This window comes from Miscanthus floridulus, chromosome 2 (genome assembly GCF_019320115.1).
Source record: "Miscanthus floridulus cultivar M001 chromosome 2, ASM1932011v1, whole genome shotgun sequence".
Classification (NCBI taxonomy): Eukaryota; Viridiplantae; Streptophyta; class Magnoliopsida; order Poales; family Poaceae; genus Miscanthus; species Miscanthus floridulus.
This window is the reverse complement of record NC_089581.1, coordinates 81,529,862-81,551,556: the sequence shown is the minus strand read 5'-3', so window position 1 is coordinate 81,551,556 and position 21,695 is coordinate 81,529,862. Positions and strand designations below refer to the sequence as shown.

At 49.8% G+C, this 21,695-nt stretch overlaps 1 protein-coding gene across 1 annotated transcript; it reads left to right on the top strand.

The window, feature by feature from the left end:
- Nucleotides 1-1,548: 1,548 nt before the first annotated feature.
- On the top strand, nt 1,549-19,919 carry LOC136536757 (uncharacterized). Its single transcript, XM_066528944.1, has 12 exons — nt 1,549-1,731; nt 2,101-2,178; nt 2,282-2,341; nt 2,430-2,587; nt 3,218-3,419; nt 15,660-15,779; nt 15,983-16,068; nt 16,147-16,257; nt 18,477-18,548; nt 18,699-18,788; nt 19,099-19,183; nt 19,809-19,919. Exons 1-12 carry the CDS (start codon nt 1,549-1,551, stop codon nt 19,917-19,919), a joined length of 1,356 nt encoding a protein of 451 aa, XP_066385041.1.
- The last annotated feature ends 1,776 nt before the right edge of the window (nt 19,920-21,695 follow it).

Genomic DNA, 21,695 nt, shown 5'->3' with positions numbered 1-21,695 from the left:
AAGTCCCGGCATTCTTCGGGAGTTCCGACGCCTCACAACATCACTGTAACTTAGTTACCGTTGGCGCAGTGTGAGTCATACCGGACGTGTCCGGTATTGCAACGGCTAGTTTTCCAAGGGGGCTATAAATACCCCCAAGCCTCCACCTTTGGAGGCTGCTGATTCTGCTGAGATAGACACACGTTTTTGAGCCTTGCCAACTCTCCTAAACCCTCTCTTAGTGAGTGTGTGATCCAAATTGCAAAATCAATTTGTGGGTTGAGAAAGAATTTGAAAAAGAGAGCAAGCCACCACTTGAGCACTTGTGCATATTGTCAATCTCGTGATTCGCATTTGTTACTCTTGGACTCTTCGGTCCTAGACGGCTTGGCGTCGCCGGAGAGCAACCGAGAGATTGTGGTTGCTTCGGAAATTTTGTAACGGTCGATTCCGCCGCCTCGGAATCATCTAGTGGAAGGAGGAAAAGGAGTTGGAAAAGACTCCGGCTAGAGTGACCTTCGTGGTACCCTCTAGGGCTGACCTTTGCTGGGTCGCCCGCAGCCCCCTCAACGGAGAGTAGGACTCGAACGAGTCCGAACTTCGGTAAAACAAATATCGTGTCTTAATTCGCATTTCATTTGTTGCTTTAGCTATTCTGCAGGTTCTCTGTGTATTTTACTATCTCTAATAGTTTCCTGCAGTTTGGATTGAAGATAGAAATCAAAAGGAGCAAGTTAGGGGTTGTTCCACTGAAGTCGTGAATACCGGACACGTCCGGTATTAACCCCTGCGCCAAACTGAATTGAATTGTGTTCTAACTCTTTGGTTGCAGGCGTTTGGCTCCTAGATTCATTTAGTATCTTTTATATACTCTGTGGCTAACTTGTGAGGGGTGGTACTCTTTATTTGGAGTTTCCATTTTTGGAAACTCACTTTACTAATCGTTTCCGCTTTTAAAGGTGTTAATTTTCAGAAACGCCTATTCACCCCCCCTCTAGGCGGCATCCTAGGTCCTTTCACTTGCTGAACGGCATAGGCGAGGTCAGGTCGAGTCAGCGTGAACTGCAGAGCGCCAGCCAGACTCCGGTACTCCGAGGGGTGAGCAACATGGTCGGGTTGGACTGAGTCAACTGGAGTCGCCGTGGGGTGACACTCGGCCATGCCAGCCCGCTGGAGATCTATGGCGTGCTGTCGCTACGACAAGAGCAAGCCGTCGGAGGAGCGTGTGACGGAGATGCGAAGAAAGTGGTTGAGAGCGCCAAGGTCTGTCATGGCGAACTCGGAGCTGAGATGATCGGTGATGCGTCGTAGTAGAGCAGAAGAGGACGCCGTCAGTACAATGTCGTCGACATAGAGCAGCATGTAGGTGACATTGTCTCCACCACGCCGCCCCGTCCCGCCCCTCCCCTCCCCGCCCCGCTCTGCCTTCCTCGCCGGCCTTCTCTTCCTACCTCTGTTGCGCCTCTGCACCTCCCCCACGCCCCCTCTCTGCTTCGCCGCATCCGCCCCGGCCTTCGCTGCACCCTTCTCCGCTGGGCAGCTGTTCTCCATTGCCGAGCTCGCCGAGATATGGCCTGCTGTCACCAAGACCGAGGCTGCCAAGCTTGCCGAGACCAAGCCCGCTGTCGTCCTCCTCCACGCACCGCCACAACCCCGTCCTCTGGCGGGTTGGGAGCGGAGCTGTCGAGGGAAGCTCCACCACACGGCATTGGGAGCAGTGGGGAGCGGGAGCGGGAGCTGGAGCAGGAGTGGGTTGGGAGCTCTGCCAAAGTGGCCCTTAATATTTGGATTCTTGTGGATAATAGACCTTCACTTTAATTCTGGACGACCAAGAAATGTCCTATGTGCCATTTCTGCTAAATTCAAGGGATGATAAGACCAGTTGCTTGCACTATGAAAATGACATTGATTTGACGATTCATGTTGAGTTGTTGACACATTTTTTTTAGCTTCTGTTTCAGAAATGAAAAAATATGTTGTAGATGTTTTATGCACCCATTATGAAGTCCATGTTGATTCTATGAAATACATTGTAGATCTATTTATTAAGTAGCAGAGTGCACATTCTAGATCTGTTTATTATGTAGCAGATCATTTAATTAAGTCAAAGCTTAATTTCAGGGTCCTGTTTCTGGTTATCGGGGTATATTACGTACATTCATTTCAGCATTCATTGCTTCATATGAGGTATCTTATCAGGTAAATGCAAATCTATTGGTTAGTTACAGTCATGTTTAAATTAACTCTTGGTGAAGGTAATACTAAGGAGCTTAACTGGTTGGTTGCATTATTTTCTGTGCAGAAAGAAGACAGTTCTCTTGACATGATTTCAAGTATTTTATGTGAAGTTTATGATGGAGAGGTATTAATATGATTATTGTGACTGTTGATGTAGAATAATTTATGCATGAGTACTATAGAAATCATCTTATGGTCTTTTAATTGTCCAGGAATCTCTCTGTATGCAATTTTGGGATAAAGATAGTTTTGTTGATGGTCCAATCAGATCTGTTCTTCATATGTTGGAGAAGGAGTATCCTTTTCAGATATCTGAACTAATACGCTTCTTATCAGCAGTTTGCCATGGGACCTGGCCTGCTCATTGTGTGTATGTTGTCCTTTTTTCTTTCTTTATTTTTTGGCACTACTGTGTCGGGATTGATGTTCCTTCCCCAATAGAAAACTTGTGTCCTTCCTATCTTGTGCCGCGTTGATTTCCTCTATGTTGTTAGTGTGATATGGTTTACTCAGACAAACATAACTTAAATATGGATGATGAATTTGGTGTATTTGATAAGAGAACCTTTATTATCTCATGTCAAATTCATAAATTGCTTTTGAGCGAGTACTGTTATTTCATTTTTTCTCTGATATCCAGTTTTTGGAATAGTGATGATGTTTTTCACTGCCATGTCATGAACATGAATTTGTAATTTCTTTATCTGTAGGTGAAATATATAAAAAACATTCAGAATTAGTGATATTATCAGTACTTAGGCTGTAGTATACAAGCCATCTTGGTTTGCAAATTGCAACATGCAGAATGATCCTTACCAACGATTTCATTCCCTTATCAAGAATTTTATCTTAGCAAAATGTAATTAACTTTTTTGGTATTTCAAGAGTTGCTGATGTGGTTGTGTAAATTTTTGTTTAAAAGCAATGGAAAAAAGATCATGATATTCTTTGCCATGTGATGTAGTGTATTTCAATATTTTTGGGGCTTACTTCGTCGCAGATATAATTATCTTGAGAGGATGAATGGAGTTACAACAATCTATACGATCCCTTGTGTTGCTGACGGTGTGGGTTATGGCCATCAAATTGAAAGTCATCATCCAGTCAGCATTCCTGGTATTGAAGGCATTACAATTCCCCGTGGAACCCATGGCTACATTTTGAAAGTTCTTCAAGAGGATACTGTATTAGTTCGCTGGGAGGTAGACTATCTTCTTTGTACTACCATACTTACTGTATCCTTGCACGCTTCCACATTTGTTTTTAGACTCAGTTTCATGTGTTGCATCTTTACGACCTTTGTTTGATTTTGCGATTATTATATATAAAAATTATTTGCTGCTTCTGGGTCGATTGTTCTTTATGTTTGCATGTTTTTGCATTCATTTGGTGCACCTTTATGCCCTATATTCAGTTTTCATGATTATGGTAACAAATTCTGTTTGTTGCTACTAAATTGCTTGTTCTTCTATTTGGTCGAGGACAACAATTTTCTACTTTAATTGATTAATTGACTAGATTGTGCTCCAGTAGATGACAAAAGTGTTGTAACGTAACCGCTTGACAAGGGAGATCAACAAATGACAATAATAAAATAAGGGAACAAGAATATAAAATAACAATTTTTTTTCTCGAATTATGTAGGAGAGCTGTGTGCCATTTCATTAATATAGAGAAAAGAGTACAATGGGCCAAAACATAGAGGCCCAACCCAAGTACAAAAAACCACTCACCCACACGCCCTAGGAAGCTAACAGACAGCAAACATGCCACAGAGAAAGAAAACTTGACCAAGGACCATCAGAGCCTAAGATGCTGTGATCTCACCAGGAAATCTCCGAGTTTCGATGCCCTGCCAAACACCACACTCACCCCTAACGGCTTAGAGGAGCCCAGGCATGTTCGGTGGAGCCCCATAAAAAAACACAGGAATTCTTATGCTTCCAAACTTCCCAAGCCACAATAATGATTATAGAATTCAAACCCTTGCACAACTCTTTAGGAGAGCTCCTGTTGGTGTCCCCCCACCAGGTAGAGAAGTGCCACGCCGTTGCAGTAGGTGCAACAGCAGCCAGGACCAAACTCTGCAGGATCAGAGACCAAATTTGCCAAGTGAAAACACAGGAGAGCAGAATGTGATTGATTTGTCTCGGCTTGATCACAAAAGGGGCAGGCAACTGGGTGAGGCGGGCCACCCTTTGCGAGGTATCCACCATCCAACACCTGTTGTTAATGGCCGACCAGATGAAAAAATTGCAGCTCTAAGGGGCCCAGCTCCTCCAAATCCTCCTCCATGGGGCAAATTTTATGGTGGCCATGACTTGCTGGTATAAGTGCCAGATCGTGCCAGCTTCCAACGGTGATGATCCTGAATATCTTGTTGTAGGACAAAACCATCCACTAGGTCCCAAATCAGTAAGTACTCCACCAAAACCTGTACCGTTAATACCCCCTCGGTGTCAGACATCCATCTTCGATTGATCAAGGCTTGAGCTACTGTCCGACACTTCATAGTCCTTTCTGAAACAGACTTGAACAGATTGGGTGCTAAGGTCTTCCCATTCAACCACCGGTCAGCCTGGAAATGAGTGGACTCTCCATTTCTCACAATTGTTTCCACAGCCATATGAAACAGTGCTTGAGCATTATGTGGAACCTGAATTGGTAGACCAGCCCAGGGCCAAGAAGGGTCAGTTTTTGAGCCCATAACGATCGTAGTAGCCTTATGAATAGTCAGTGGGTGGCCCTTCCTCGCGCCAAGTCCTTCGTTCTTATAGAGGGAGAACTCTACAAACGGAGCCACACCAGGATCTTACATCTCTGCATCCCTAGCGAACAGGGAAGACTTCTGCTGAGCGACATCCACGGTGGGGTCTGCGGTCACCATGCCGCGCCGAGGATCTTGGTTGGAAACGCATTCCGACAGGGCTTCTACTGGCCCACCGCAGTAGCCGACGCCGAGCAAATTGTATGCGCCTGCGAAGGGTGTCAGTACTACGCTCGGAAGACTCACCTCCTAGCCCAGGCGCTCCAGATGATCCCCATCACGTGGCCCTTCGCAGTCTGGGGGCTCGACCTGGTTGGGCCACTCAAAAAGGCGCCCGGGGGCTTCACCCACCTGCTTGTCACCATAGACAAGTTTACGAAATGGATCGAAGCTCGACCGATCTCCACGATCAAATCCGAGCAAGCTGTGCTGTTCTTCCTCGACATCATCCACCGCTTTGGAGTACCAAGTTCCATCATCACAGACAACGGCACGCAGTTCACCGGCAGGAAATTCATTCGATTCTGCGATGAACAACACATCCGAATCGATTGGGTGGCCGTTGCGCACCCTCGGACGAATGGGCAGGTCGAGCGCGCAAACGGCATGCTCCTGCAGGGCCTCAAGCCCAAGATCTTCAACCGGTTGAACAAGTTCGGCGTGTGCTGGGTCGCCGAGCTCCCGGCGGTGCTCTGGAGCCTAAGGACAACTTCCAGCCGGGCCACTGGCTACACACCTTTCTTTATGGTCTACGGTTCCGAGGCCGTTCTCCCAACGGACCTTGACTATGGAGCGTCAATAATTAGAGCATACGGCGAATAGGGGGCCGAGGCATCCCACTAAGACGCCATGGACCAGGTAGACGAAGTCCGTGACATCGCCCTCCTCCGTTTGGCCAAGTACTAGCAGGTGTTGCGACGGTACCACAGCCGACGGGTGTGGAACCGAGCCTTTAACGTCGGGGACCTTGTCCTCTGCCTCGTGCAGAGCAACAAGGACCGCCACAAGCTCTCTCCACCCTGGGAGGGGCCGTACGTCGTCGCGGAAGTACTCCGCCCAGGCACCTACAAGTTGAAAACCATCAACGACGCGGTCTTCACCAACGCCTGGAACATTGAGCAGCTATGTCGTTTTTACCCTTAAATAAACGTATGCTTTTTCTTATCAGTTTTTGTCTTTACAAATCCCCGATCTTTAGTGACATCCGACCCCTACAAATTGCGAGGGGCCGGACCTCACTCGGGGGCTGATACAAATAATACAAGTACGTTTATCTTGCAAACACTTCCTGTGTTATCTTTGCAAACATTCTCTAAGTTTTTCGTTCTTCTCATAACAAGTCCTAAGGACTAAGATTTTGGGAATAAATTCTGATTACAACTGGTAGGACTGCGGGAGACTCACGCCCTAGCGGCTACAACCTCTTTGCTCACCAGCGTAATCAGAACTAATTCACCCGCACTCCTAGGTTTTTGCAACTTGAGCCATGGGAAGGGTCGGAGGGCATCGAAACCTCTTCTACAAAAAGAGGAAGCTGAAAAGCTGTTTGCCGTAACAAAAGATGAAGATTTGTTCATTTTTGCACAAATTCACCACTTACAAAGTGATTTCATCACGCAAAGGACTAATGTACTCCTAAAATACCAAGGATTGTTCACTCGGGGGCTCCCCCACAAACTTATTCAATTACAGTGTCTACCTACCTTTGCTACGAGCACTACTGCGGCCACCGCGCCATGCTCTCCATCGGCAACGTCCGGACATGTACACGGGCCAGTTCGTCTACTGCGGCCGCCGCACCACGCCCTCCATCGGCGACGTCCCACCGCTTCCCGGGATCTTCGAAGGCGCCGTCATCTGCAACATCGAGCACCGCGCCGGCGAATGCGGTGCCCTTCCGCCGGGGCGTCCAGGGACTATGCCATCGTCATCAGCCACAACCCCGACAACCGCGTCTGGGCAGGGGGCGCTTCCCGCCGAAGGAAGGCCGCAACGAACGATGGCAAGGTCGACGGCGCTCGGCACCCTCCAGTGCCCCTCCTCCGTCGGCGGCGGTGGTCCCTCCAGAGCAAGGGCGGCTCGCACCGTCTCATCTACGTTGGACGACCTCCAGCTCGACATCACGCTCCGGATTCACAAGCGGATCTGTGAGTTGTTCTCTCCCTTGCATCACCCTCTCTTACTTAGGAACCGCCGCATTCGGTGGAAAGGAAGGAGAAGTGGTAGCGGCTCAGAGGCTGGCTAGGGAATGGGACGAGAACTCCTCTCCCCCTCCCTATTAAACAAGGGGCTCAGTAGCGGAGGAAAGGCGAAAGGTTGGGACGAAAAACTCTCTGCCTTCCCTTATTCGATGCAAATACGAAATCAATGCTGACAGAAATCCGAGGGGACGCGCCGAAAACAACGGGACGTGCTCTGGTCGACAGGACGTCGCCCGGGCGTGGCCCGCCACTAATGCGCCCAGGGCGCGAGAACCGGGGCACGCTCACATGCAGGCAACTCTCCGCTTCCCCAGGCAGGACCGTGGAACAACCCAACGACGGAACCCCCCTCCAAGGGGAGCCCAACGGGCCTCCTGGGTCGATCGGGCGGCCCAGGCAAAACAACGAACGAACGACCGATTGAAAGATAAGCACCTCTGTTTACTTTGAGTGTTAAATTCTTTACCGAGCCTCCGACCCCAGCAACGGCAGGGGCACGGACATTGCTCAGGGGCTGCCGAGGGCGCCTGTTTGTTTAAACACCCTCTTAGCCCGACCCCTCTTTACGTCTAAAATCGGAAGCACGGTGTGTGGGTGTAAATCTTTGGATACAACTGGTCGAATTCACAGTTCCCCACACCACGAGCTTTAGCTCCCACCTTCTCGAGAAGGGTTCGGAGGGGTCCCCCTGCAGAATCTTCTTCGAGGAGAGGCTGTCAGGCTGCATAAAATCAATCGAGCGGCTCGGATCGCCGCCGAGAGACGAAAACAAAAAATAGCGATACTTATGCAGGTTACGCCGACCTCGTCGCAAACGTCGGACCAGAACCTGGCACGGACATATCTGGTAGGAGCTTCCCACGGCTCATACCACCAAGGTAACGTTACCAACCCCCGCTTTCGTTTCGATTAAGCTATACGCTAAATCCATACTTCCAAACATTGCATATGCAAATCCTTGCATCTCAACGCTTCGCGTCGCGTCACGAAGCAGCAGCCGCCTCATTCAATATGAGCGACGCCTGAACGAGGTTCGAAGGCTGGCCCGCGAAGGGCTCGAGGCCGCCTCGTGTCAGAGCCAGGGGAGAAAAACCAAAATGAGCCCCAGCGGCCTTGCCTAACCCCGTTCAGAAGTGGACAGGGACATCTTGACCTTTCTCGTTCGATTCTAACCTCGAGCCAGACCCACAGAATCTCCATCGAGGAGAGGCCAACGGGCCACCTGAGCTCAGTGAACGGCTCGGGCATCTGCCGAGAGGCGGGTTAAGAAGTAGTGGAATGCCACATGAGGGCTCTACCAACCCCGTCAGTGAATGATGGATCCGGATTCCATACGAACATACCTGTTAGCGAGCTCATTGAGCGCGACACTCGAGCCATCGAGGCAAGTGTCGTCAACTCAGCCCCTCTGGTTGCGGAAACTGAGGACGGGGTAGCGCGTGAAAACACGGCCGAGACCTAGCAGACCCCAAAGGGCTCGGGGGCTTGAGCTGCTCGATCCAAGATCGAGAGACGAGGTTTGAAGGCTGACCAGCGAAGGGTCTGGGGCCGCCTCGCGTCAAACAAGGGCCAGGGGAGAAAATACAGATGAGCCTGAACGGCCTTTGCCCAACCTGCATTAAGGTGAATATGGTCATCTCAACCTTCTTGTTCAATCCAGCCTCTAGCCGAGCCCATAGAAATCCCATTGAGGGGGGAATCTGTTGGAAGGCGGGCTAAGGAGCAACGGAACGCCACCCGAGGGCTTTGCCGACCCTGTCGCGAAGCAAACGGGATCGGATTCCGTCCGAACATCCCTGTCAGCGAGCTCATAAAGCACGTCACTCGAGCCATCAAGGCAAGTGACGTCGCCCTAACCCGGGTTGCGAAAAACCGCTGATGGGGCGATAGTCACGAACGAGCTGACCCTTGACCGAATCCCCACCACGCGCGGGGGCTCGGGGAAGGCCGGACCAGCGATAAGACCGAACGCATGGTCACGCAGCGATCACCAAAGTCCTAGGTAAGGGGTATGAGCAAATACAAACGTAAGGGGCTGATAAAGGTACGGGTACCTCCTTTCTTTTTTCGAAAAAATCATTACATCAGACCTCCTCGCATCAAGACTAGCGGCAAGGTTCGGGGGAACACACTGGTAAGACCGCAAAAAGCCCACGCCCAGACGGCTACAATAATTTTGCTCACCAGCACAATCAAAATTTCCCCTAAACACCTCGGGCCCTACGGTTTTAACAAACGGAAGGGTTGATCGCCTAAAACTTTTTTCATTGCAAAAAGGGAAGAAGGTAAGATCAAATAAACAAAACAAAAGTGCGAAACAAAGTCACGAATCCGCTTTTGGACACAAAAGTACCGACACTTGTTCACATATTACAGATAAGTGTTTATCAAACTTATTCAACTAACTACTTCCGCGAAGGGAGAACCTCTTCTTTCAGTCTGTTCGCCAGGTTTCGTGCAAGGGGAGCCACCGCCTTCTCCATCTCGTCCAGCTCAGCATCTTCATAGACAGGTGCGAAGCCTTGGCTCATTACCTCCAGGTTGATCTCCCGATCATAATGGGAACGGGCAACAACGAAGGCTTGGGTGATCCCGGCGTGAAAGGCGTCCTCCTCAAGTTGGCCCACCCGCGCCGTGATACCCGCAGCACGAGCCACGAGCGAGCTGGTTTCCACCGGCTGCGCCACCCTCAGGGCATCGATGACCACCCCGACAGCGACTTGCAGAAGGTCGTGCTCGTCGCCCTCGGTCTGAAGGATCCCTCGCACTTCGGTAAGCTCCTTGTCCAGCCTGGCAGCGACGCTCTCGATGTCCAACCTTCGGTTCACCGCAGTTCCAAGATCCGCCCGGAGGGAGTCGGCCACCCCACGCGCCTCGTCGCGCTCCCGGATGGCCCGGTCGCGATCGTCACGGGCTGTGCCACGCTCCAAGCGAAGTATTTCCTCGGTCCGGCGTAGCTCGTCCCGCTCCTTGCGTAACCGGGTGATCACCTCGGCGTCCCGGTCCGCCCTCTGCTGCAATGTCGCGGACCTCTCCTCAGCCTTCAGCTTGAGGTCCCGCTCCGTCTCCAGTTCCGCCAGGAGCTCGGCGGCCTGCTCACTGGCCGCGGTGTCCTTCTGTAGCAGCTTGTCCCGCTCCTTTCGAAGCCTAGCGGCCTCCTCCTCGTCCAGCTTCGCCCTCGCCGACAGGTCCTCAAACATCGCATGAGCCTCCTCCGCGTCCCGATGCGCCTCGGCCTCCCGCTGCTCGGCGGCAGCAAGATGCGCGCCCACATCTCCTCGCAGCCTGGCCTCCTTGGTAAGGCGGTCCCACTCCGCCTTTTGCTCATGGAGGAACCAGGACTTGTTCCGGCTACGAGCAACGATAAACTGAGAAGAAGACCGATATAAAAAATACGAAAACACAAAAATTCATGAAGAAAGAAGAAAACAAAGGAGAAGATCAAGCGGATACCTGGCTAGAAGGAACGAGGATTTCGCGCAAGGCACCACTAGCCTCATTCAAGGCATTCAACACAGCTGAGAACCCGATGTCAAGATTTTCCCGCTCCAAGCTCTCGGCAGCATCGTCAAGCGAGAAAAAAGCCGATGTTGGGTCCTCGGCGGCCATCCACTGGAGCGGCGGCTGCCCCCCGACAACAAGTCCGGGGGTGATCTCCTGCGGGTCCTCTCCACCACCGCCACGACGCCCGGAGACCTTCCGGACGTGTCCTCCATCCGGCCCGCCTCGAGCGACGTGGCCTGGGCTGCCGGTGGCGCGGATTGCGCCACCCCCTCGGATGCCACCATGGCAGCATCCGACCCCGCCGGGCTTGTCGCGGTCGCGGCCACCTCCGTCTGGGCCTTCGGTGGCACGGACTGCGCTGCTCCCTCGGACACCACTGCGGCTGCATCCGACACTACCACGGCTGCGTCCGGCTGCTCCTGGCTTGGCGCGGTCGCGGCCGCCTGCTCGGCAACCACCGAGGGCACGGGCGCCGCCGGACCTGCCAACAAGGCCACAACGTCAACGCCGCCCCTGCCCGAAACAGGAGCTACGTCAGGCAGCACCATCTGCCCCGCTTGAAGGGCGAGGCTCTTCTTGGGCGCCGGCCCCAGAGGGTGGCCCCGTCGCAAGAATCTGCAAAAGGGAAAAGGCATAAGGTCGGAACAGAAAGATAAAAAGGGAAATCAGTGACATACTCTGGCGCTTTTGGGCGGCGGGTACGTTTTGGGGACGGACCCCCGGACCCCTGCTCCAACTCATGGGGGTGGGACCGTTTCGAGCCTGCCCCCTGCTCCGAGGCAGGAGGGCTCGTCTCCCTTGTCTCCGAAGGTGCGGCGACAGGGCTGCTCCCCTCCATCGGCTCATGGGGCGCGGCGATAGGGCCGCTGCCCTCCATTGGCTCATGGGGCGCGGCGGCAGGGCCGCTCCCCTCCTTTGGCTCGTGGGGCGCGGTGACAGGGCCGCTCCCCTCCATCGGCTCATGGGGCGCGGCGACAGAGCCGTCCCCCTCCATCAGCTCACGGGGTGCGGCATCGAAGCCGCCCCCTCCTCCAGCACCCCGGGGGTGGCCGTGGATCCGTCACCTCCCCTCCACCGGCACCCCGAGGGTGACAGCGGATCCACCGGCTCCCAACGGACCCAGGGGCAGGCCCGGCTCCTCCGTCCTCGCGGACTCGCTTCCCCCCGCGTGGAACGGGAAGGGTCCCTGCGTGGACAGCGAGTCCTTGTCCTCTAGGTCACTCCAATCCACGTCGGCTGCTGCCTTGTCAGACTCGTCGTCATCGTCATCGTCTTCACTACCAGTCTCTCCTCGATCTCGAGCTTGCTGCTTCCGTATCGCCTTTTTCTTCGCGAGCTCCCTCGTCTTCTTGTCCCAACCGGCCACGGCGTGGTTCGTTGCCATCCAGGTTGGGTCCTTCGGCAGCGGGGCCAGGCTGTCGTTAAAGAACAGTCCCCCCGGCTGGTCCTGTTATCCCGAGGTTAGCATCAGGGGTCGGAAATTCAAGTGAATGGAGGAACAAGGGGAAAGAAAACTTACGAAGTCAACAAACCCCTATTTCAGCCGCATTGGGGGATGCCCCAGCACCGGGTACACGAAGTCAAGGACGGCGCCGACGAAGTCCTTCGTAGGCTCCATCGCCTAATTGATGCGCTGCGCCGCCTCGGAGGGAGGAAGCGCTTCGTCGGTAAGCACCGTCCCTTCGAACAACGCTCCGGGCACCATCTGATACAGGGGAAGCGCACGCGCCATCAGCGGCGCAACCCTCCTCGCGTGGTAGGCGTCGATAATCCCCGATCCCTTCACGCCCCTGTCCTTTAGAGTTCGGAGGGCGGCGAGAAGGCCGTTAAGATGCTTCTTTCCCTTGGCCGTGACACACCACCTCCACGACTTCGGGGCCTCCACGATGTAGCGCCCAGTGAAAGCTGGCAAGGGGGCGGCAGCGTCATTCTTGACATAGAACCATTGCGAATGCCACCCCTTGTTGGAGGAGGACAGACGCATTAGCGGTTACGCTCCTGCCCGGTGGTGGCGGAGGTGGATGCCAGCGCACCCTACCGGCGCGTGCAGCTCTTGCTTCCCGGTTCGCCCCTTCAGAAGATTGACGGCGAAAAGATACCGCCACAGGTCAAAGTGGGGACTGATCCCTAAGAACCCCTCGCACAGGGCGATGAACGCTGCAATGTGCTGGATCCCGTTGGGGGTAAGGTGCTGTAGCTCCACCTGATAATAGTCCAGCAGTCCCCGAAAGAACGGATGGGCGGGCATGGCGAATCCCCGCTCGTGGAAGTGGGCGAAAGACACGACGTATCCTTTGGGCGGCTGCGGCTCGTCCTCTTCACCGGGCAGCCGCCACTCCTTGGCGGCGGTCAACGGGCGATGGAGGCCTCGGCGGACGAGGCCCTCTAAGCGCTGAGGGGAGATGTTGGATCTGTACCTCGGGTCCATTGCGACGGCGGGAGCAGCACGGGGAAGAAGGCAGCAGCGAGTTTGACGAAGGGAGTAGTATGGGTGCGAGAAGCTCAAGTGATTAGCGGCGGAGGCTGAGAATGCGAGGGCGAGGCAAAGTACAGAACCCTAGGGGCGAACCCTGTGGTTTTATAGGGGCGACGGATGCGAGAAGGGCAACGGTCCACCTCGATCTCCGAGCCCGTCACGACACACCGCCGCGTCACATCACGGGACATGCGCGCACGATCCCTATCCCTTCCCGCAAAAGTCGCGTTATGCGGTTCGCCTTCCCCAGGTGGACCAGGACTCTCTTCCCACCGGGGGAACACGGGTCACAAAGCTTTTCTCTCTGGCCCGCCTAGGGCCCCGGAGCCCAAAGGCCGTCCCAACGAGGGATGGGCCCGCAAAACAACCAAGACTCAAGGACGCAAGCATCGCTAGGGCCTCGATCCGCAGTCAAGCCCTAGCCAGGCCGGCCCTGATTGAAATTCCCGCGGACGGGATACCACGATTCCCTTAAAAATATCCAGTTGACGAAAAAACCAAGTCTTACGGCCTTACCCACGGAGGGTCTGATACTACCCCCGGGCGATTCTACTCGAATCACCCGGGGGCTCGGGGGGCTACACCCACCGGGTGCGCTCGCGCGCACCCTCTGGCAAATTAACTCCGACTAAATCAAAACACCCCCGGGCGATTTTGTCCGAACCACCCGGGAGCTATTGTCGGGGACCTAATACCGGGGTACCCAAGGAGGTGGAACTAATAACCATCGAACGTTAAAGACCCCGAACGGACAAGAGCACTACTGCGCTTCTTATCCAAGTGACGGGACTTTGGTTCCGCCTCGCCCGACGCCTGTGTGCCAGCTCCGCCTCGCCCGAGGGCCGAAGACGTTCGGGTCAACCGTGGCATCAAGGACCATGTTCTGCGCCCCTACAGGAAAGTACCGTCAGGGCGTGACGGGACGGGCGCTTAGACCCTTCCAGACGTGACAGAGCCTAAATAGTGTTGCAGGCGCGTGCTCTCCGCCCTACAGTATTGTAGGCGCCGCCTTCAGCCCTCGGGCGAAGAACCCGACATAGACATACGACAACCACTATGCTCCAAAGGGGGACTCCCATCCTCTACAATGGCAAACGAGCAGTTACCGCGCCATCCGCTCCCCACGAGGTTGCAGATCGACACCCCTGTCCGACACGCCGCCCGCAGAGGCGGGACGGGACACACCCACTTGCTAAAAGAGGCTAGGGCATGGCCTACGAAGATCAACAAACACACCGCTTCTGACACGGTCTGCCATGTTATACAGGGCAGGCGCGGGAAAAAAGGAAGACCCGGATCCTTCGAAGGACCTTATATACCCTTGGTATTTTCTTCTTTCTCCCATCTGTAACCCCTGCTCCCCCCTTGGTCTATAAAAGGGAGGGCAGGGCTCCCCACTAGAGGGAGGGACTTTCGACGAACAACACAACACACATCACACATAGTCAAGCCGCTACCAGGCTCTTGGCATCCTTTCGACCCTTCCATCAGAGACCTGGGACCAGTCCCTCTCTCGACCGTTTGTACCCCCTACTACGAACCATTTTCGGTGCTAATAACACAAGCAACAACAGACTGGACGTAGGGACATTTAGCCCGAACCAGTATAGACCTTGTGTCCTTTAGCGCACCATCCGGGCCTAACGCACATAAATATAAATTTACTTGCCGGTGCTTGTTCGAAACACCGACAGGAGGCCTACTCGATCACCACTTACAAACAAGAACAAACAATTTAAGTATCTAGTTTCTCCCCTCCTAAAATAGGCCTCATGCCGAATGGCATATCAATGGCACGTGACTTGCCCTTAGTCCTTGGACTCTTAGCCAACCAATCATGCAGCATTGTAAGTGAAGCTGAACTGTTCTGTTGAGAGTTCAATGGTCTGACCATAGGTTGGACCAGCGCACTGCCAATTTGATAATATTACAAGTCGCATGCTGTCACACCAACTATTTTTGTGGAATGATAGGTACATTGCTTTCCTCCACCCTGGCTAGGGTTGACCCTATTTCTGCCTCCTTTTTCTGTGATTATTACTTTCACAACGTTCACTTATATTCCCCGCAACTCATGTGATTCTATGCTGCAAATTTCTGGAATGCTATGGTTAGAATCCACCCATTTTTTGTAGGAAAGCCACTGGTTTAATTTCTTTAGGGTTTCATGGTAGAGTGTTCTTTAAATTGAGCCATTCCAGACTGGCATCAGTTCAGTTTTCCTGTTTGAGTCATAGTTCCAGTTTGGTCTTGATAACTTGCCATGCACAAAGTATCCAGGTTCCAAAATAATATCGGGGAACATCGTGTTAAGTGTCCATAGGTGAATTGCAATTGCATAGCTCCACATTTTTTTTATTTGATTAACCTCTCTGGTTTCATATATCATTTAAAGGTAGTTCTACTGTGAAAAGCAGATAATGTTGATTGATTATTGCTCTCTCTACTAGTTGATTTTCTGCATATTTTTGCTGACATAGCTACATTGGTCTAGTTCCCGCATTCTGGGGTATTCTTTTTGCTCATAACTCTGGCGCAAGAGCTCCATTCTTGCAATTACAAGGAGGCATCTGATATCATGGACCTACTTTATCGGATGGTGTCGTCAAATAAGGTATTGCCACTTTGTTCTATGGCCTACATCACGAGTTGCTAGGCTGTTTTGATGCACCTAATGGATATATCAATTCATTGTGTTTATATTAGAAAGACTATGACGTGTTCAGTCTTCGTTTGTTCCTATTGGTTTTCTTTCGTTTAAGATTATGCAGTTTTTATGCTAAGTATGATGTATTGTTTTGAAACTTGAATATATAGGACCTGTGCTTCGCTTTGTTGCATGTTGACCAGTCACCGGCTGTTCAAACATCAAAGAACTTAGGTGAAATTGAAAATCATATCAGGTTTGAAACATATCCTCAGCTTCAATTTAGTACTTTGGACATTATATATTATCAAGTTATATTCTTTGTTCTTATCAGGATTGATATTGCTAAGATATTTTGCAATTCCATCTTCAAATATGTGCGAGATGTTAATAATGCTGACATATTGTCCAAAACCCTTGGTCTGCTGGCAGAAATGATAAAATGGTAAGTTGGTTTCTCTTACTTTGTTCCTATAATTGAAATGGCTATGAACTTTTGTAATGAAGCTGAGCATTTGTTTTGTACTGTGCCTGCTGGCCAAGACTTAGGACTATTGTGTGTCTGGGTGACACTTGCAAAATTTTATGAATTGGTAGAAACATATTTTTCATACATTCACGATGATTGGGTGATTGTTTTGGTGACACATGTAAAATTTATGAATTGAAGAACCATTTGTTGCTACCTTTATTGTATTTGGGTGACAGTTGCACCATTTTTTGAATTGGGAGAAACACTTGTTGGTATGTTTGTTAATTTGGTGTCTATGTTTATAAACATTCTATGGATTGTAATTTGTAATGACCAAACAATTGATTCATGTATAGTAGAATGGTAAAAAGGATAAAGCAAACACAATAGCAGCTATTCTGAGGCTAACATTGTTTGTACATAGTAAATGCATTCATTGCTTGAAGAACAGATTTGTAGTTACTTTGATCCATTTATGGTTTATTAACATGAGTTGTGTGTATTCGTAATTTTTCTCGAACACACAGGCCATGTGTATTCATATCTGCTACAGTGTGTTTGGTAGTTTTGGATTGCAATCTGATATTGTCATATGTGTATAGGGCGCTGTCTTGCCCTCTTAGTCTATGTATCCCATGGATGATGCCCAATCTACTATGCTTTCTTGGTATCATGAGTTTAGGTTTTGTTCCCGAACCCCAAGGCTAACGCTGCTGTGCCGCCCCTGGGGAGATTAATCTCTGCCAGGGGCAGCGCCGTATTGGGCCAATCTAGTTGATCTGTAGCATGGGGTGGCGGTTTCATTTTTTTCCCCAAACCCTAAGGCTAACACTGCTGTGCCGCCCCTGGGGAGATTGATCTCCGCCGGGGGCAGCACCGTATTGGGCCAATCTAGTTGATCCGCAGCATGGGGTGGTGGTTTCAAGCATCCTCCATTCTGCATCGTCAGGCTGATATACCATGGGCCCTGTGACCATCTTGCGACCTGTTGCATCGTGCAGGTGCCACCGTTCGGGCCATGCCTTGTTCTCCCACGCTGCCGGTTGGGTTGCGCCGTGGTTTGTTGCGTTGAGATGTTGCTGTTTTTCCCCCAATGTCTTGTTTGCCAATCCCTCCCACATTATTCAGTCGCTGGCTCTCCCAAGGACAAGGTTTTTATCACATGCCCTCCCAGGCAGCAATGTCGTTGCTCGTGGTTAAGCCACCTTCACAGTTGCCACTTATCTAGGCTGGTGCCACCCTTGTTGGTCCTCCTCGTCACAGTTGGCTCTTGATCAAAGTCCCTACTGCCGCCACCTCATGGACATCGCCGCTGGTGTTGCTAACGGATGAGGCGTGAGCACTTGTTGATATGTCTGAGCAGCCTCTTCTACCTTCACCATTCGATCGAGTCATTGTCCTATTGCAGCCGTCCACAGGAAGCTAGTGATTGTGTACTCGTGCCTCTGTTGATGCTTGAGACCAGCACCTCCCTCTATGGCTTTGACCATGTCCACTTTGACCTTGGCTACCTTGAGGACAAAAAGGGCTATAGTCCACATCAGCTACTCGTCAGTTTCTATTCCAGTCACTGCATTTGCAATGTGACGTCGTTATGACTGCACGAGGTGTTAGTCTTCAATTTCTTCTCCAGTCTGACTGCCCGCAATGCTCTCACTATGACTGCCAGGGTATGTTAGAGTATGTTGTATATTTGTTGGTTTGGGGTTGTAATTCGATATTGCCATATGTTTCCGGGGAGGTGTCTGTCCAAGTCTTTGTACTGTATACCGCCTGAGAGGCTTAATGCAAATAATGCATTATACCAAATGTCTGAATCTACTATGCTTTCAATACAAACTTACAAGGTAAAAGTGGGAGTACTGATAAACACTTAAAGAACTATATTTTTGTTGTAACAACAAATAGCCAAATGCTCACTTTCTATCGGTCCAAATGACATTTTTGGTTATTTATGAAATTCGAATATTTGACATCTCATTCAGTAGAAGTCTCTTTTTGGTTCTATTCGTGTTGAGTAATTAGTATGCTTATGAGTTATAACATGTCATAACTGATGCTTATTGTTTTGGTAGGAGCTCAAGCAAATGTAGTAAAATTACTTTTAGACTCACATTGTAAAAGATCCTGTCTAGCGAAACTGTCCTTTTTGTATAGCTCTTAATTAATGAGCTGTTACTGTGTCTATTTAGTGCTCCATATCACGTGTTTGATGCGGCGTTTGAGTGCAACATCTTCACTTCACAATTAAATGGTCCATCAAGGTACTTTTTATTTTCATTCTGTTTGAATTATTTGGTGTATAATTGAACATGGTACATCAGAAATACCCTGACTGTATGTTTCTGTATTTTTTTTGTTTTCATTCTTGAAAGTGAACTTCCAAAATATGACTGCTGCAATTACCTTTGCAGTGATTGGTTACTTTCTGGTGCCCTAGCTAGAATGCTTTTTGCTGCCTCTGAAGGAAATGGAGATTGTTCTTCACTTACATCTTCAGGCATGTATTATTATTCAAGATAATATTATTCTTCTTCTTCTGAGTTTCAACATTTTTTATTTTTCATTTTGAATGCCATTTCTAGCTGTATTTTCAATCTATTACAGTTGACCCAACATGGTAGATTAAATGCTCATTGGTTTTTTTGGTTGGTTCCTTTTTATTAGCGTACGAGGAATACCATTTTCCTGATTTTTTGGAATACTAGGAAAATCTGTCTTGAGCACTGTATGTTGATAATGGCAAAACCTGTCTTGAACGTTGTATGTTGATAATGAGAATTACTACTACTGGCTTCTTGTGGTGTACTGCAGGCACGAAGGAGCTCCAGAGGCTATCTCTGGACTCTGGGCTAGGCCGTTGATGCTAGTTTTTGCAGTGCTTGATTTTACCATTCAGGTTCTTCGGAAAGGAGCAGCTGCTGATGATATGATATCACCTTTAATTGTTTTCTCAATTCAATACATCATGGTTAATCATGTGAACTGGAAACACAAGGAATGTAGTCGTTGGAAAACAACCCTTCGGGTATGGTTTTTTTATTATTCTTTTATGCTTGTTCAATGTAATGATAGTATAGCTTGTTACCTGTGATTTTTTTAGTACTTGTGAGCCATAGCCCTTTTTTTTCTGTCGATTGAACTTAATAAACATACTGTAATCCACTTAGTTGGCTGTGATTCTTATTTCATTTTAGTAGATTTCTTTTAGAAACATTTCAGTTTTGTTGACCTTGTTTTCATTTGTTGTTACCATTGATAATAGAGAAGCTAAATATTGCCACTGAACTGTAATTGACTAGGTGTTTGAGTTGGTGAAAAGCTGTATTCAAGTAAAACCATTCTCATCAAAGCTTGGTGGCATCATTTGGGAAATTCTACTATATGATTCATCTGTCTACGGTGTACTCTGGAGCATATTATCTGTGTCAACACAATTACTGCATGTAAGGATATTCTTTCTGTTAGTATTATTGATCATTAGCTTTGTGACCTTTACATGATATCTGTTAAGAAAATTTCAGGACTCATATAGGAGCAATTATCATGGTCTTAAGGATATTGAAGATATCCAGCTTGTGCTTTGCAATGGACTTGATATTATATATCACATCCTGTCCAATTACCAGAGGTAAAACAAGGACGACATCTTGTTATGTCATTTTCAATGTACATTTTACAACACATCGATATTTTGCTTATACAGTATAGTTTTCTCCATTGTTGTAAACTATGTTTACAGCTACACATTTGTTACATGTGATTATTGCTGTGAATTTGAACTAAGCTACCATCATGTGCAGCATACTACTATACTTAATACTAATTGTGAGCTACATATAAGAAGTAATAAAGAGCTCAAATGGACTAACTATTGTTGGCATTACACATAATGAAACCATACCTATTGTGCTTTCAAAGTGTTATCAATGCTTGTTATATTAAATAAACTAGATACTATCTGTTGTCAGTGCTTGTTATATTAAATAAACCAGATACTATCTAATTGTGTTTCCCTGAAAGCATCCAAGTGATTAATGACCTGCTAGATTGTTAAATTCAACTTCTATCTGAAAAACTTTAGTGAATCCCATGGTACTCCTTTTTTAGGCAGGGATGCTATATTTGCACTTTTCAATAGCGCAACTTCTTAGAAGGTGCAAAGTTTGATGTTGTGTCTTACTATTTCTGGTCATAAATACTATATGTTTTGGCATGATTCAGTCAATCTTTTGACACTCTGAGCAGGAACAAGTTTTAAAGTATTAAGTTTGGAAACATGACATTCGTATGTGTAGATTTGTCTTGAAAAATTCTTTCACAATCTCATAATTTATATTCTAGTAGAAAACACTGGTCAGTTGTACACGTTGGAGACCATATCATGTTCAAATCTGTCAAGCAGTTTTTAGTTTTTGGAAAAGTGAAGCAGTTTTTACTTTTTGAAAAAGTCAAGCAGTTTGTACTGTGGGGTGTTATGGTGGGGAACGTCTACAAGAGGAGGGACAAAGCTAGTGGCTGACGCATGCGCGGGAGTTCGCCGTGCGCGGTCACCACGACGCCCGGTTGGGCAAGTCCGAGTTTCAGGGAGTCTAGTTGAGTCAAGGAGATTTGGTTAGCTAAGTTTGTTAGGAAATCAAGGGATTTGTTAGCAAGTAATCGTCGTCATGTGTAAGGACTATAAGAGTCCCAAACCAAGTTAATGAAAGGGACAGCCCAGGATTGAGATTATATCTCCCTTGGGCACCTGGCGGTGCTCCTCTCGTTCTCCCTGTTCCTCGTCTCCCTGTTGTCCCCGAGATCGATCTCGATCACGGCGCCGATTCGCCGCAAGCCCACGCGCCCTCACACACCCGTCGATCCTCCCTACTTCCTCCGCAGTAAGGCACGCCGTAACAACCTGGTATCAGACTTCATGGCGACGTCTGGGGATGCATCGGCGACGGTGACGCCATCCACCGGGGTGCCCTCCTCCGTGGTGCCTACGTCCGGTGTGTCGCTGCCGCTCGTCCACACTACACCACCCGCTCCACCGCCCACCCTCGCCTCCATCGCCGATTCGCTCGCCTCGCTCACCACCGCCTTCAACAATATGCAGCTGCAGATGACCGCCATCAATCATCAACTGGCGGATCAAAGCAGCCTCCCCAGTTTGGCATGCCGGGTTTCGCCGGCGTTCCAAAGCTCCCCGTCACCTCGATGCCGGTGATCACGGACGTCACTCCAAGCGCGGGCGACTCCTCTGCGTCGGTGTTCCCCTCCCTGCCACTGACATCTGCAGGGCTGCCCGAGTCGCAACCGGCGCCGGCGCCGCCGTCCACGGGAGTTCCGCTGCATCAGATCCAATTCCCTCGATCCCCGTCGCAAATCCCCAACCACAACTACGGATCGGTTGGGCAGACCCTGCCCCT